A 16,072-nucleotide genomic window follows, 5' to 3' on the forward strand; every position below is an offset into this window, starting at 1 on the left:
GCAGGTCATTCTTGGTGTGTGTGTGCTCTGTGCGTCTACATGGTCCGTCGATGTGTCAGCGAAGGTCCGAATCTTTCTGGTCGCTTCAGGGCTGGGCGGTCCCAGCCCGTCCATGGGCCTGGTTGGGGGTCCTGCTGGGGCCTGAGGGGGTCTGGCCTGGTCAGGAGGAGGAGGAGGAGGAGGAGGAAGACTGCACTTCATAGCAGTGGCTTGAGGGGCTCTGGCCAGGGGTCGTGCCCCAAAAACTGACCCCATAGGTGGGGCTGAGCTCATCCTTAACCCTCCACCACCAGGGGGCCCTCCAACACCAGGGGGCCCTACTCCACCAGGGGGCCCTCCTCCACCAGGGGGCCCTCCAACACCAGGGGGCCCTCCTCCACCATCCACCACTACCAAGGCATCCTCACAGGGGGGGATTGCTGCGGATGCACAAGCTATAAACCTCGGAACACTCAGAAGCTCGGCTCTGCAGTCAAAAGACAACTTGAACACAGCTTGGGCAGAGTGGAGGGCTTCCGTGACAGCAAGGAGCGCAGTCTCAGTGGAATGCCCAGCCTTGAAGCCGGATTGGTGGGGGTCTAAGTGATCCATCTTCCGGAGATAGTCAGTCAGTTGTTTAGATGCCGCGCGTTCAAGGGTTTTGGAAGGGAAGGAGAGAAGGGATACCGGTCTGTAATTGTGGACAGATGATGGGTCAAGGGTAGGTTTCTTGAGGAGAGGCTTGACTCTGGCTATTTTGAAGGCCGCTGGGACAGATCCAGTGGATAGGGAGGAGTTGATTAGGGTGGTAAGGTAAGGAAGGATGTCGGCGGAAATGGATTGGAGAAGGGGGGAGGGGATGGGGTCAAGAGGGCATGTGGTTGCCCGCTTTGATGTGATAAGTGTGAGAATCTCATCGGGGGAGAGGGGGGATAATCTAGGGAAGTCATCAATCATGTCAAGAGACACTTCAATTTAGAAAAAACAAAAGGCTAAAAAGAGCAAAAAAGCAATGGCAATTTCTCTATCAATGTAGATTTTGTTCAGAGGAATGTTAATACTGATGTAGCAAAGCAGCCCTCATAATTTAGAAACACTGAAGTGTCAAAAGAGGGTTCCAGAGGAGCAACAAAGATTTTATGATCATACTGAGTGAGAATTGTAGATTACAGCACCAAGGGACCCAATGAGGCAAATTGCATCTATACTAATTCACTGTAATGCACATGGAGAGGCAGTCATTTTAACAGCCAATAGACTCCCTCCCTGAGGTGGGAAATATACAATTGACCCTGCCATGATTTCCAAAATGGTGCAACGTTGTGACCTGCGGGAATGTGTTGTCATCCAAATGAGATAAGTTTATTTTCTGAGATCTAGCATTTGTCCCATCAGGCGGGGAGGCTATAAAGCTTGAGAAGGATCAGTGGGGAGTCGAGCTCAGCACATGTGGCGAGGACGAGAAGCCGCCACGGAAAAGGGTTTGGCCACCGCCCAAATCTCTGCCTCTACCTTCTGTGCGGGTCCAGGCCTTGGAAAGCAGGAGGCGGCAATATTGTGGAACAAATTTCCTCTAATCTGAGCCTGCTGGTCTGTGGCTCCAGTGGGGAAAGATGCTCTCCTGTGCCCTCCCCGCCTCTCCTAGAGATCAGCCCAGTTTATCCTTCACACTGCCAACACATTGTAAGAGGGATGAGATGTCAGCGGGGGGTTAGTGCTGTCGGGATCTACAGCCGGCCAGACCGGCCAGCCCTTCCATGGGTGGCCCACTCATGTGTGCTCTCAGCAGGCCTTAGCAGGCCTGTGCCTGCGGGGAGTGGACAAGGAATGGCACTGGCTCTGGAGTGGCCTGGTCCCACCTGTACCGTAGGGAAACTTCAGTACCTTAGGGCAACTTCCTCAACATTCAAACATTACCTGACTACTTTCAAAAGGGCACATCAAAGCAAAAGGCGGTACGGTTCATTTCTTCACCAAAGTAATACACATTGATAACATAACTCCACACCAAACCATATTTTCTGTCCCCATTTTCTCAAGCCATTGAAATAATGGAGAACATAATATATTCAGAGCCACTGGCACTGATAGGAGTGGGTCACGTGTACCAGTAAAGACTGTATCCATCAGCTTAGTCATTTTCAGCAGTAAGCAAGGCTCCGCAGCCCACGATGGATAGAGACAGGAAAGGAGTGGGAGTGATGAAATGTATAAGAGATAATTATTTATTGTGATGTATAACTTTCCTCCAGCACTTTGCACTGAGCTTCTCCAGCGTGCTCTGCGCTCTCTCTCTCTCTCTCTCTCTCTCTCTCTCTCTCTCTCTCTCTCTCTCTCTCTCTCTCTCTCTCTCTCTCTCTCTCTCTCTCTCTCTCTCTCTCTCTCTCTCTCTCTCTCTCTCTGACTTTTGACACTTGTTATGGATGCGTACTCTGTTGTTGATTTTTTTCTGGACGTTCCCATATTTAAAATGACAACTTTGAGAGAAATTCCATGTCTTTTGATTGGCTGCTTTGGAGAAATAACTTTTCTTGTGATTGATTTTACCTATGTTTCTCCACAGGGACATAGTCTACTGCAGTATGTGGTACTGAAAGAGAGTTTTTAGTCTGACAGAATTTCCATGATATAGTTCCATCCATCTATAGTTCTACCAGCCATAGACCTATCAGCCATAGTTCTACCAGCCATAGTTCTAACAGCCATAGACCTATCAGCCATAGTTTTACCAGTCATAGACCTATCAGCCATAGACCTACTGGCCATAGACCTATCAACCATAGTTCTACCAGTCATAGACCTATCAACCATAGTTTTACCAGTCATAGACCTATCAGCCATAGACCTACTGGCCATAGACCTATCAACCATAGTTCTACCAGTCATAGACCTATCAACCATAGTTTTACCAGTCATAGACCTATCAGCCATAGACCTACTGGCCATAGACCTATCAACCATAGTTCTACCAGCCATAGACCTATCAGCCATAGTTCTACCAGCCATAGACCTATCAACCATAGTTCTACCAGCCATAGACCTATCAGCCATAGATCTATCAGCCATAGTTCTACCAGCCATAGTTCTAACAGCTATAGACCTACATAGAAGGGCATTGTGTGACGTTTTTTGTCCTCCATCTGTTCTCATCATTGTGGTATAAACGACAGACATTTGCGTGAGTGATACATCTCTCTCCCTCCAGCCCACACATCTCTCTCAGTAGCATGCATAAGAGCACCTATCCAGACCAGAGTGTTTTACATGTCCTGTTTGATTCACAGTGAAAAGACCAGATGATTTGTTTTTATACGGAGCATCCTCTTCTGCTTCAACATGACCCCTCTACAGCTTGCCCTCTCTACAGAATGAGCATTACTTAAACATTCTGTGAGCTGTGATAGGAAAGAACAGGATCTGCAGTGTGCAGTGCTGAATCACTTATATAGGGTCCAGATAGACCTTCAAAAATATAAACAATGTTTTTCAGTTGTTAGAGATACAGTATGAATTTATTGAATGATTACCTCACAATGTCTACTTATATTCCATCTACGATTCTCAACAAAGGTTTGGTACATTATGAACCTGAATGTTTAGTTTTTTATCACTCACAACATGGCTTAGGGATGGTAGGGATAATTCCAGATGCAAAGCCTAGCTGAGCACAGTTAAGCACTGGCGTGTTCCCCTAGCCATCTTCCATTTGCAATAAACCAGTGTGAAACAGAACAGAACAACAGAAAAAGTGGACTTGTTAACATGGGGAGGAGGAGGAGGACTTTGGTCTCAAATGAGCAGTCTGGGCCATTTCCATGCTGTAGGGGTGGGAGGGGATGTGGTTGATGGGGGGCAGGGGGGTGGGAGTCGGCAATGATTTCCATAGCAACAGTCAGGTCCCCAGCTGTCATGTTTGGGCAGAGATAGGTGCTGTGAGCACAGGGACCACTTAACCCCAGCCACACTTCAACTTAGGAAGGTAAGATGCTGCTGAGTGTCTGTGCCGTGCCTCACTTAAAATGCAAACTCTATACCCCTGGGAAGATAAGGGAATGCTGTTGAATTAACCCAGGAATACAAGAACTGTTTAAAAAAAAAAAAATCTCCTCAGAAATAATTAACCATCAAATGGCTTGGACATCATTGAATGAAGTGTGAAGAGAACAGTGACTGGGTTAAGACCAGCACTCGAACACACCTCCCAGTTCATCATAACGTCACTTGAAACACATTTGGTGAATGCCAATTACAGTAGCTAGGGTCTATTGTGCAGTAACCCCAAGCAGAAACATTTTCAGAAGCAACTTAATGAGTGATGCTAAAAAAGTATTTTCTAGAGGTCTAGGTGTTTTATCTCCGACAACATATGAAAGAAAAACCGGAGAGCATAATTTTTCTCTGTCCTGAAAATTATAAATGACATCATTCGAAACTGTGGGAGGGAACCTTGAGTTCATCGATCAGCAAATACAGCAAAAGTATGTATGAATATGTAAGAATAACCAGAAAGAGGAATCTTCTTCAGACGGGATGTTTTCCGAGGTGTTTTCCTTCGCAGTAGCATACGTTGCCTATGACAGGTCAGACAGAATGTTTTGCGAAGGGGAAAACGGTGTATTGTCTCCTAGCAGTCCCCTTCTGGGGTGTGAATGGCCATCTAATCAAGCTCTCCCTTTCACTGCAGCTGGTTTACAGCAAACGAGCGGCAGGGCCAGGTCCGACCTCTGAGGGCCGGGCCCCCCCCCCTCCCTCCTCCCCCTGCTCCTCGTCCTCTGGGACCCTTCAACGAGCTTTAGAGGCCAAATGAGGTGTAAGTCTATTAAAAGGGAGTTTGTGCGTAGATCAGTCCCACTGGGGGCGGGGGCCTTTGCCTTGTCATTCAGGTGCGGCTAATTTCCTTCTACTTGACACACGCAGCAGACTCTGGCCTTAGCCAGGGGGAGGTACGGGGGAGACATGAGGGCTGCTCATGGTACTCCTCACCCGGGACCTGCTGCTTGAATGCGAGATGACCGCAGCCCATCTGACATGTTCTCCATATATGGCCTATAGTCTCAGTCTGTCTGCTGTGTGTGTGTGTGTGTGTGTGTGTGTGTGTGTGTGTGTGTGCGTGTGTGCGTGTGTGTGTGTGTGTGTGCATGTGTGTGTGTGTATGTGTATGTGTGTGTGTGTGTGCATCTCACTTACAGAAACCTTTCATGTTATCCCACTGTCCCATTCATTGCATACAAATTCTCTCAGTGGGATTTCAATGCTGGGCATTAAAAGAACTATGCAAATGACTATGTAGAAGGCCAAATAATGACATCTACGCTCGCATGTTGGAATTCAAATTCTCATGGCATGAAATCCAGTCCATGGAGAGAATTTGTTGAGATGGCAATACAGCTCTGCTGATAAATACTGTATTTGGTCTTGTTCAGTGCTGCTTATTGAGCTGATGGAGAGGGAGAGGCTAGACGTTGACAAGGGAAAAGGAAATGGAGGAACAAGGCTATAGGCAATGCTTGAGTGAATGCGAGTTAGAATTTATGGCATAAATTGATTGGAAGTGAGTGTTGGCAGAATAACATGATGTTCTACCAATCAGAGCACTATAAAGAGATCTGTTTATCACTCCTAGTGAGGCACCTGCATCCTCACAGCTCCTGCATTCATTCATACAACATATAAACAGGGCATGTCTGCTAAAACACTGGCAATGATGTATTGTACACTACAAGTAGGTGAAGTTTATGTCATCTTTGCCTCTATATAAAATATCTGCATGGGTTAGGGTGATTATTTCACTTCAGCTGTCTATGAAGTGTTGGTATGGTATAATGTGTTATTATGCTCTTATAATATTCCATAACATTCATGCATTTGGACATTTCTAATCTAGCAACCTCCACGAGGATGAGCTTTAGCAGCGAACTCTGAGATGTGAGGGATCCCGCAACGAGAGTATTTGTCAGAAGTGACGGAGGTCAGGGAGGCCAGCATTAACCTCTAGGAGCCCATCTTTGTGCAGGGCGTTAGTCACCGAGGGGAGGCAGGGCTCTACAGTGCGACCATTTCACTCGCATTTGCGACTAAAAATACATCTGTGCGACTAGAGAAATAAATTCACGAGCACACGTGCGAGTACCGTTTTTTTTTTTTTTTTTTTTTTTTAAATTCTAAAAATAAATCTGCGCGAACCGTGTGGCCACATTTTAAGCCGTCAGCCAGCCCGCTACGACCACGGGAAGTCATGTTAAAAGTGAAGTTACTTCTGTTAAACTGGCGCTAAGCTAACATCGCTAATCGCTAACTCCCTCCTGGGCCTTAAAGAGACAAGCGCCCTTTTCTCATCTCAAGCTTCATTAGCTTCATTAGCTCACCACATCTACAGATTTGGTCCCACACACTCCAGATTTGAACCCAAGGTTACAACCAGGGTTAACTACACAGGGTAGAAAGTAGAAAGCTCTCAGACCTTCAGAACCCATTGAAAGTAGTGGAGGTACTCCAGAAGTCCAAATGCATCTCTAATCCTAGGAAACCCTAGGAAGCAAGTTGCCTAATGGCATGAAAATGCAACATGTTGTACTTGAGTGTGGCAGAGAGGTGGGACCCCCGGGGATGGTGGTGTGCTAACAGCTAGCCGCCGCAGAGGCACCGTGCTGGGCTGGCCACCTCCACATGTCACCACCCCGGGCAGCATGGGGCTGGGGACTGGTCATCTGGATGTGGGGTAGTTTAATACCCCTAGATGTGGAGTTGTCTGGCCACCGTGTGTGACTGATGTAGCCTGACCCAGCAGCAGGGAGGTGGGCAGCATGGAGACAGACCTCTGCATGGCCTGGCTGGGCTGCTAGCTGACAGACCTAGCCCTAAAGCCTGGCTGGGCTGCTAGCTGCTAGCTGACAGGCATGACATGGATGAATGAATGAACATGCTGCTAACCAGGAGAACTTGACACAGCTAGTTACCATAATACAATGCCATCAACTCTGCGTCTAGTAGGGCTGTAGGCATGGGCCAATGTGTGATTTTGGTGCAAAAATTGCAAAATCACTAATAAAAATGTGTTATAATTACATTTTTCACTGTGCTCCTAAATTTCTTTGTGTGCCCCTAACATTTTTCATTTAGGAGCACATGTGCTCCTAGTGAAAAAGGTTAGCGTAGAGCCCTGGGAGGGGGGATGTCCTGGCTGTAATAGATTATTGACCAGCGCTCAGCGGCCTCAGCACACCATGTGGTCCTAGTGCTGCTGCTGACCTCTTCATCACAGATGGAGGGACCCACCTGCAGTCCAGAGGCAGGGTTGGTTGAGACTGGACCACACACTCCTCTATGCCGCATACCAGTAGATATACCACAGAGAGGTAGCTCGTTCTCCTCAGAATGGACTAGAAGGTTGCTGAATTTGACATTTCCAAATGCACGAACTTGATGGAATAGTGTGATAACAGATTCCTTGGTTTCTACATTTTCTAAAGGTAGGCTATGCTATAGTCTGAATTATTCACTAGGAGCAGAATAGAGAAGTAGAGTAGTATTCCATATTTGATTACAAAATTGTTAAGAGGACAAAGACCTGAAGGCACAAAGCAATATTCAATCAAAACTACAAAATAGAATTGTTGGCTCATCAAATTGAAAGTGCTAGGGAAAACAACATTGCATCCATGAACTACCTAATTAAGGGGAGGCAATTTCTCTCTCGCTCTGAGTTGAGCTCAGAATCTTTAATTGAAATGAAAATGAATACAACTACGAGAATACGACACCACAAACAGGAGGGGAGGAGTGTATTTGTGTTCTCAACAGATGGTAACCAATGAATTCAAGTCATATGTTCAGGGTCAGTTCACAGGACTTATTTTATTAATATTTAATACTTGGATCGGTAAGACACAGATGATATTTTGAGCCCATATGGAACAAAAGCTAATTCTAATTTTATTGCAGTACCAAAACTAGTAAAACTTAGCCAAAATAGTACAGAAAACTATAATAACAAGGATTACAAAACATCCCTTTAAGAGGCAAAAGGAAATAAAGCAACATAATGGACAAATTGACTTATCCCCCCAAAACATAACAGCATCTACAAACCATTGGCAATATCATCTGTCCCCTGTTTTTGGCTCAGCCAGGGATTTTTAATTGTTTGATCATTCATCTTGGAGCACTAATTTACCCCCTACTGTTAGCGTTGTATGTTCGACCATTTTGTGAAACATTCCACAGAATTGTAAATGATCTGGTGGCATATAAAGTCTCTCTTCCGGGGAAAGCACCTATTTATGGACATGTTTGTTTGCCTTTCCATCAACATTAACCCTTTGGGCAAAGAATGCCCATATGTCTTTTCTGAACATTTTATGAAAGTCCTTGTAAATGCTACTTTCATTTCTATTGTGCTGCATAGGCCGATTCTTCTTTTCCTACACTGATCAAAATAAATAATATGAATAACTATACATGTTCAACATTACTGCAAAATATTTGTATTTATCTCATGTCTTAATTAACCAATTTAATCTTTCTGATCAGCCACATGGCGTGTGTAGTATGTTTTGTCCCGTACCACACAGCAATGTCAACCTTGTACACCTGTTGTTTCTCTATTCTTCTAGAAGGATGCTTCTCTGGGTCAATACACATACACCATGTTCCATTGTCTGAAGGCACTCTAATTAGAGGTCAATACATATAGATGTCAGAGTTGTCTGCAGAAACCACATGGTGCTTCCAATGTGCAGTTGTGAGTAAGCCCGCCCACACACGCCTAAGCAGAGGCCTGAGAGTCTGGAGCCATCGGAGCTGTGAGTCACATTACATTGACTGGTGGAGGTCTTCACCATTTAACTGGGGCTGCCTGCTGAGGTTTGCCTCCTCGGCAGACCTATAAGAGTGGGTAAGTGGTGGCGATGAGACACTGTCCCCTGTGCCTCCTTCAGCGCCATTCCCTTTCAATTGAAACAGAGTTCTGCAAATAAATGCCACATTCTGAGCCTGAAAATGCAGGAAAGTTGTTTTTCACATAAGCACCCGTTGGGGGATTGCAAAAAGCAGCACACCCGATCTGCTTTATTTTTGTGTGTGATCTGTATGGTAACGGGCCGCAGAGAGAAAGAGACAAAGCCCAGGGTCACACCGTTTTCACTTAGCTTGTCTTTACATGGTGCTCCTTTATCGGCCTACTGAGGTAAGTCATAATTTTAGCATCTCATCTCCTCAGATGTGAGACACATTTTGTTGTGACCCAAAATCTGATTTAACGCAACCTCTACTTGTGCTCCCGATAATACTACCTTCTTTGAGAACAACCCACACAACAATTCACAGAAATAGAATGAAAACACGGCAAGCAATCCTGACTTTTGCCTTCGCAGAGATGGTGAAACTCGCACCTCTGGCTTATAAAAGCATAAAGCCTGTTATTTTGATGCAATGTCCCTGTCGGTATCAACACACATTGTTGTACCCCCTGTTCACTAGGTTTAAATGGTATCTCCCCTAAAGATTAATTGGAGCTGGAATAAAAGAAAATGGCTCCCAAGGGGTGCCCCACTGTTTGTTATTCATGTTGGTCTGAAAACGGCAACAGTAAATCCTCTAAGTTGTTGTTAAGCTGGGGTGTATTAACATATGTGTGCTATTTTCATGGAGTGACAGACCCCTTGGATCAACTGGGGACTATTGATCCTGTAGCACTCCATTTCAAGTTAATTGTGCTTGAAATGAGGTGCACACACTCAAGCATACCTGCATTGGGAACCCTTTATTTATTTATATTTGTCAGGCTCCTGATGTCAGATAAACAGAAAATATTCAATTCATGTCTTATTTGATTTCAGTCAAAAAAGCAAGTTCTGCTGTAGTATGTGCTGGAGACAGATTAAAATCTGGCCTCTTCATGACCCCTATTCCCTCCGACACTAACAAAGCGGGCTCCGGGGTAACCAGGCATGAAGAACCCAGCAGAAACGTAGAGAGGAGAGGCTAAAAATGCCAAGAACTCCTCAGCAGACATCCCACTTGCCCTTCAGCGTGATCATGTGCCAGATTATGACTCCAAATAAGCTGCTCAGTCAACAAATCATTTATCTCCTTCAAGAAAAGCAGGCTAAAGTGAATAAGAGAATAAAGGTTGAAGAGCAATAAATCTAGTGAAGGAGATATTTAAGCTATGAGATATATACTATACAAGAGGCAATGTAATGTGATGGCAATGAAACATCTGTTCAAAAGTGTAGGAAACAAAATAAGGTAATATTGGAAGGCAGGATACGTTCCCCTTACATTATTATGTGAGCAGTACAAAGTATTTTTCCAACATTGAAAAATTGCATCGCCTATTCCACAAGGGAGGACATTTTGACACATGCACAACAGCGGAAGGAGCTGATGAACTTCTCATTTAGTCACATTTAAAGGAAAATCTATCAATTAACTACATGACTATGTGTCATGTCATAGAACTAGATAAAAGAGGAACTCCTAGATTAAATGTTTAATGTTTCAATCCCACCACAATCCCAGACACGGAGAGAACCAGTGACAGTAGAGGCTGAGACTCTATCAGAGAGAAACATGACTGCTCCCTCCTCTGGACCCAAGGCCTATCTGCAGGGAGATAGCATTAGCTAGGCTAACTCTTCTCTTCTCTGCGTGAGCCCCATTTACTGAATAATCACCTCCCTCATGTAGGGGCCAGTTTGTTTATAAGCCTATTCTGTTATAATAATAGATATAAATAAGTGAAAGTGTGTAATGGGTCGCATTAAACAGGCAGGCATATTGAGGCAGGATTTAATTTGCATGCCAGATTAGCTTGCTATTGGTGGGGGCAGTGCCTTAGGGCACCCTATTCATTAATAGGATCTAGTCCTCCTTAAATCCATTAAGTCAATTCAACCCATACATAATCTGATTTTGAATACACCATGAAAATGGTGAACTGGTAGCCCCTGTTCTCGGGAGGTCCTGATCATTGCCTGCGGAAAGTTGGTGAGACTGCTCATGGAGGAAGCATCCAGCCTCTCAAATAACCAGGGGAAGGGAGATTACTAGGTCAAACAAACGAAAATATAGGTTATATTCAAAATGGACGGACAATCATAACATACTATGCTGAATGAATTTAGCACTTAACACTAGGAAAGCCGTGAGGTGTTAAAGTGAATGCAGATGGAACAGGGGGTGTATTTCATGGGTCAATGTTTTGTTGTCATTTTGTTGACATTTAGCAGATATAAAGATTTAAATCGTTTTGTTTTTCCTTAGTTACTTGTTAAGTACCACAGTGAGGCTAGGGCAACTGCTGTCACACCGTCTCAGCTTACAAACACACATACTACTGTAATACATTCATACCAGGACAGGCTGGTGGAGGTTGATATTGGTGGAATGGCTCATTGTTCTGTAATGGAATGGACTGAGGAATGATACCAGTGTTTATTCCGTCCCATTTATCACAATGAGCCCCGTCCTCTGTTTTCTCTCTCCGCCTGCCTCCCCTGAAACACACACGGCAATACATTCATACCAACTGCTATTACAATCACACTCTTGGTTGGGTGAGTGACTCTTCCTGGGTTAGGGACGGGCTTTAGTTGGGTTTGTGACACAGTGTAGTTGGGTCGCGTTTTGTGGGGAAAATTGATTTTTTTTGGGAGCTCACACTGATATGCAAAGAGCTGGCTCTAAGGGCATATAGCCACACACACACACACACACACACACACACACACACACACATACAGACAGACATACACACAAACACTCTCCACTGTTTATAGTTTTGATAAGTGACCTTGTCATGTTGCATATCTGAATCATTGTGAAACTGGGAATTTTTTTACTCGTCAGTTTCTCTGTCTATTCAAATATTTTCATTGGTTTCCAAACCAACCAGAGTTGTATTCCCTCTGCAAATTGGGTGTGGTGTGTGAGTGTGTATAAATACACAGTCGTTTCTTTTATCTTGGTTTTGAAATACTTTGAGAGAATAATAAAGATATCTGTGCTTGTGCCAAATTTGCAATGCAATGTCTTTAACACTGTGGAGTCTGGAGGCAGAGAGGATATATAACAGTGTTCTATATCTACGAGTATATAACTGTAGAGAATAGAACAGTTCTATATCTATAGTCAGGAGGGCTTCCTGAGTCACTTCATAATGATGTCACAGAATGACACCTCCTGGAGAGGCTGTAGGCCAAATGTTGGAACTAGGCCACACGCTAAGGCTGTAGGCCAAACGTTGGAACTAGACTGCAGACGAAGGCTGTAAGTAGGCCTAATGTTGGAAGTAGTCCACAGGCTAAGGCTCTAGGCCAAATGTTGGAACTAGACAGCAAGCTAAGGCTGCAAGTCAAAGGTTGGAACTGGGAGTGGAGACTCAGGAGTTGGAACTTCAACAAGTTCTCAACAGCACACAAGCTGTGCCGTACCTCCTCAGTTACACAATGTCGAGCCCTAGTTTTCCCTTTTCAGAGTGTGATTCTTTTACTTTCGTCTCATTTTTATTTATGTTTTACAGTTCTTTGCTTTACCTGTCTTCTCTGCCTTGGAGTTTTTGAAAAAAAAATCGATGCCTTTTATTTCAATGATGTTTACATGTGAATCCTTTCATTTTGGAGTTATTTTACCCCAAATATGTGATTATATTTGTGTCTGTCATGTGCTCTGGCCTGTGTTAACTGCCCATGATGTACTTATGTAACTGTCCGGGAGGAGTGCAGGTGTGCCTGTAGAGGTGTGTGGGTGCAGGTGTGCCTGTACAGGTGTGTGGGTGCAGGTGTGCCTGTAGAGGTGTGTGGGGCTGACTGCTGATGCTTTTTAATTCATGTGATTGATGCCAATAAAGGAGTCCTTCTATTTCTGATACAGTCTTCTTTATTTGTCTCAAAATGTTATACACACACACACATACACATAAGTGAACTCAGTTAATTGATAGTTCATTAACAGTTTATTGATCATATGCACAGGATACAGAAATTGTACGATGAAATTCTTACTTTTGCAAGCCTCCAATAGGCAATAAGTGTTAATCAGGCGCTAGCTCTTTTCGCACGGGACTAGTCTTAGGGATCTCTAGTAATTTGTAATAATTGCGGAGGTCGTCTGTGATCTTAATCCTGTGTGAATATGCCATGTCCGTAATTTGTAAAGTAAAAATTCCAACGCAAATTACCTAACATATTTCGCCAAACACAGAGCTCATTTGATAATATTAGTCCCATGCGAATTGTATCTTGGTGATTTGGGGTCATTTGCGGGGGAGGTATTAGCAAAATGTACTTACTAAACTATACTATACTATACTATACTAAAATGTCCTCACGCAGACAAGATGTTTCTGTCCACTTCAGAATACATTCAACAAAACTAAGACAATTTACCCAGTCCTTGTGGCAGCTATACTGTATATGTCCAACGCACACCCACTCTACCATGTTTCACAGATGAGTTCGTAGGCTATAAATCTTGGGCATATCCTTTTTTCTCCAAACGTTCCTCTTGCAATCACTCTGGTACGTGATCATATTCATGTTATTTGTCCACAGGACCATTTTCCAGACCTCTGCAGGCTTTTTAGGGTCTTTTTAGAAATCTGTAACCTGACAATCCTTTTGAGGATAACTAGTGGTGTGCAGTTTGCAGTGAGGCCTCTGTAGCTGGGCTGGTGACATATTCTATGGATGGACATTGGACACGTTCACGCCTACCTCGTGGAGAGTGTTCCTGATCTGTGGGACAGTTGCTTTTTTTTTCTTCTTCTTCTTAACATCTGTTCAAGGTGGGGCTTTCAATTCAAAAAAAGTATTTTATGTAATGTTGGATAGTTTAATGGATAGAGTATAAAAGAAGCTATATCAGGAGATATGTGCAATGTGCAATATACAATATGTTCAAAGGTAGTAATGTAACATCAGTAGTGCAAAGGTTATAGAGTGATCACATTAACCAGGGATGAGCAGCCATCAAGTATTGTCATTGTCATCATAGTATTGTCATTTTACATTTTACATTGTCATAGCCATATATATCCTCCTCTCTCATCCTCCACTCTCATCCTCCTCTCTCATCCTCCACTCTCATCCTCCTCTCTCATCCTCCTCTCTCATCCTCCTCTCTCATCCTCCACTCCCATCCTCCTCTCTCATCCTCCTCTCTCATCCTCCACTCTCATCCTCCTCTCTCATCCTCCTCTCTCATCCTCCACTCTCATCCTCCACTCTCATCCTCCTCTCTCTCTTTTTTTTTTTTTACAAAAACGTTTTAATTAAAGAAATACATGCATGGTACTGTATTTTTTTTCTTTCTTTAAAACGTTCAAAAATGCATCATCAGTGTGCTACTCCCCCCCCCCCCCCCCCCCCCCCCCCCCCCCAGTGCAGGACCTACTGCACTTTATGTATGATGTTTGTATGATGATGCATATGAATATGTTTTACGTGTCCGTAAAATGCCTGTGTGGGCCACAAATACTTTTGAGATTTTTAAGTGGGCCTTGAGTCCAACAAGTTCATCTATCAACCCAGTATCTTTCAAATACTGAATTACCTGTTTGTCCATTTTGATTGCACTTCCTAATAAACTCTCCACAGTAAAACCCAATTTAGCCCTAAAATGTATTATGTCCTCAGTTAATAATTAATAATTAATAATAATTTTGCCATTTAGCAGACGCTTTTATCCAAAGCGACTTACAATTACGAATTACAGGGACAGTCCCCCTGGAGTAACTGAGGGCTAAGTGCCTTACTCAAGGGCACACTAGTAGTGGTGTGGTTTCAGGCGGGATTTGAACTCACAACCTTCCGATCGGAAGTCCAACACACTATCCACTAGACCACCACTACCCCCAGTTGAATATGGATTGTGTTTATTCTGCAGTACTGTCGTTATACCACGGGGGGGCGCTGCATAAGACTGCAGGCTTGTATCTTGATGTGTTGATGCACTTGTCCTAGTTGTTTGTCTATCATTCTAAGTTAGCTCGGCTGAGCGAAAGAGTTGTATTCCGTTTGTGCTGGAGAGAAAAATAAAACCGTGCCCGAGTGGAAAACAGTTCATCGTCTCCTCCAACATTGATTCTCCCCGAGTGCAACGTAGTGGAAGCTGCCATCATAAACGTCAACAGTATTGCTGAGATACACATCGCTTACTCATTTTCATTTATGAATCACTTACACATTTCATATTATGCCTCAATTATGATTTTGAAAGGCTACTGTACTGGTGAGACAATTCAAACTGGCTGGACCAGTGTGGTTGATTGATTTTACACGACAGTAAAGCACAAACCGTGCTGTTGTCCAATGCCATTCATTCTATTCTAATGCCATTCTCTAACAATCTTACCGAATTATGATATATATGTTGTTGTTGTTGTTGTTGTCATCCTGAGCTACATTTCTCAAAAACTACGAACTGGCTAGCTAGAGTTGACTAGTAGTAACTTTGACAGTCATGTGGATGTTGAGCTCTGTTTCAATGTTGGGTGAATTGATTTGGAACGGTGAAGAGGTTATTACTGGCGTTACCGGCGCTCTCAGAGCGAATTTACGAACGCAGCCATTGACTCTTCTGCTTTCGGCGCCAAACAGAACTGGCTCGCGACCCGGGGCCGCCTCAGAACGTTGAGAAGTTTTACCTCAGAATGACTCGAGACAGCGGAGACCAACGAGAGAGACACTCTGAGAGCAGCACAGCAGACTGAGGAGAGAAGGTTAATATACATTATTGTGTATTAAACAGGCTAATATGCTATAGTTAATATACATTATTATGTATTAAACAGGGTAATATGCTTGTCGACAGTTGACAGCACACACAGCTAACTACTAGCTAGCTAATCTATCTAGCCTACTACATAGCTATCTCCGTTTAGAATGGGTTCTATCTCCGTTTAGAATGGGTTCTATCTCCGTTTAGAATGATAAGGTTCTATCTCCGTTTAGAATGAGAAGGTTCTATCTCCGTTTAGAATGAGAAGGTTCTATCTCCGTTTAGGGCAGTTCAGAGATATTGAGCGTCAAAGTTTTTACATTCCATTATGTTCTGTGAGACGGAACCTTTGTATTTTATGAATTACTAACTC

At 43.8% G+C, this 16,072-nt stretch overlaps 1 protein-coding gene across 1 annotated transcript in view; it reads left to right on the plus strand.

The window, feature by feature from the left end:
- Positions 1-1,806: 1,806 nt before the first annotated feature.
- LOC308172972 (meiosis-specific coiled-coil domain-containing protein MEIOC-like) overlaps positions 1,807-16,072 on the plus strand; it is a gene marked incomplete at both ends in the record, with an annotated part of 29,483 nt that continues 15,217 nt past the window's right edge. The window contains one exon of the mRNA XM_080547935.1: positions 1,807-1,859. Within this exon, the coding sequence (XP_080404061.1) occupies positions 1,807-1,859 (53 nt within the window). The remainder of the gene's footprint in view (positions 1,860-16,072) is intronic.

The sequence above is a fragment of the Nansenia antarctica genome, assembly GCF_963989245.1.
Source record: "Nansenia antarctica genome assembly, chromosome: 18".
NCBI classification, from domain to species: Eukaryota; Metazoa; Chordata; class Actinopteri; order Argentiniformes; family Microstomatidae; genus Nansenia; species Nansenia antarctica.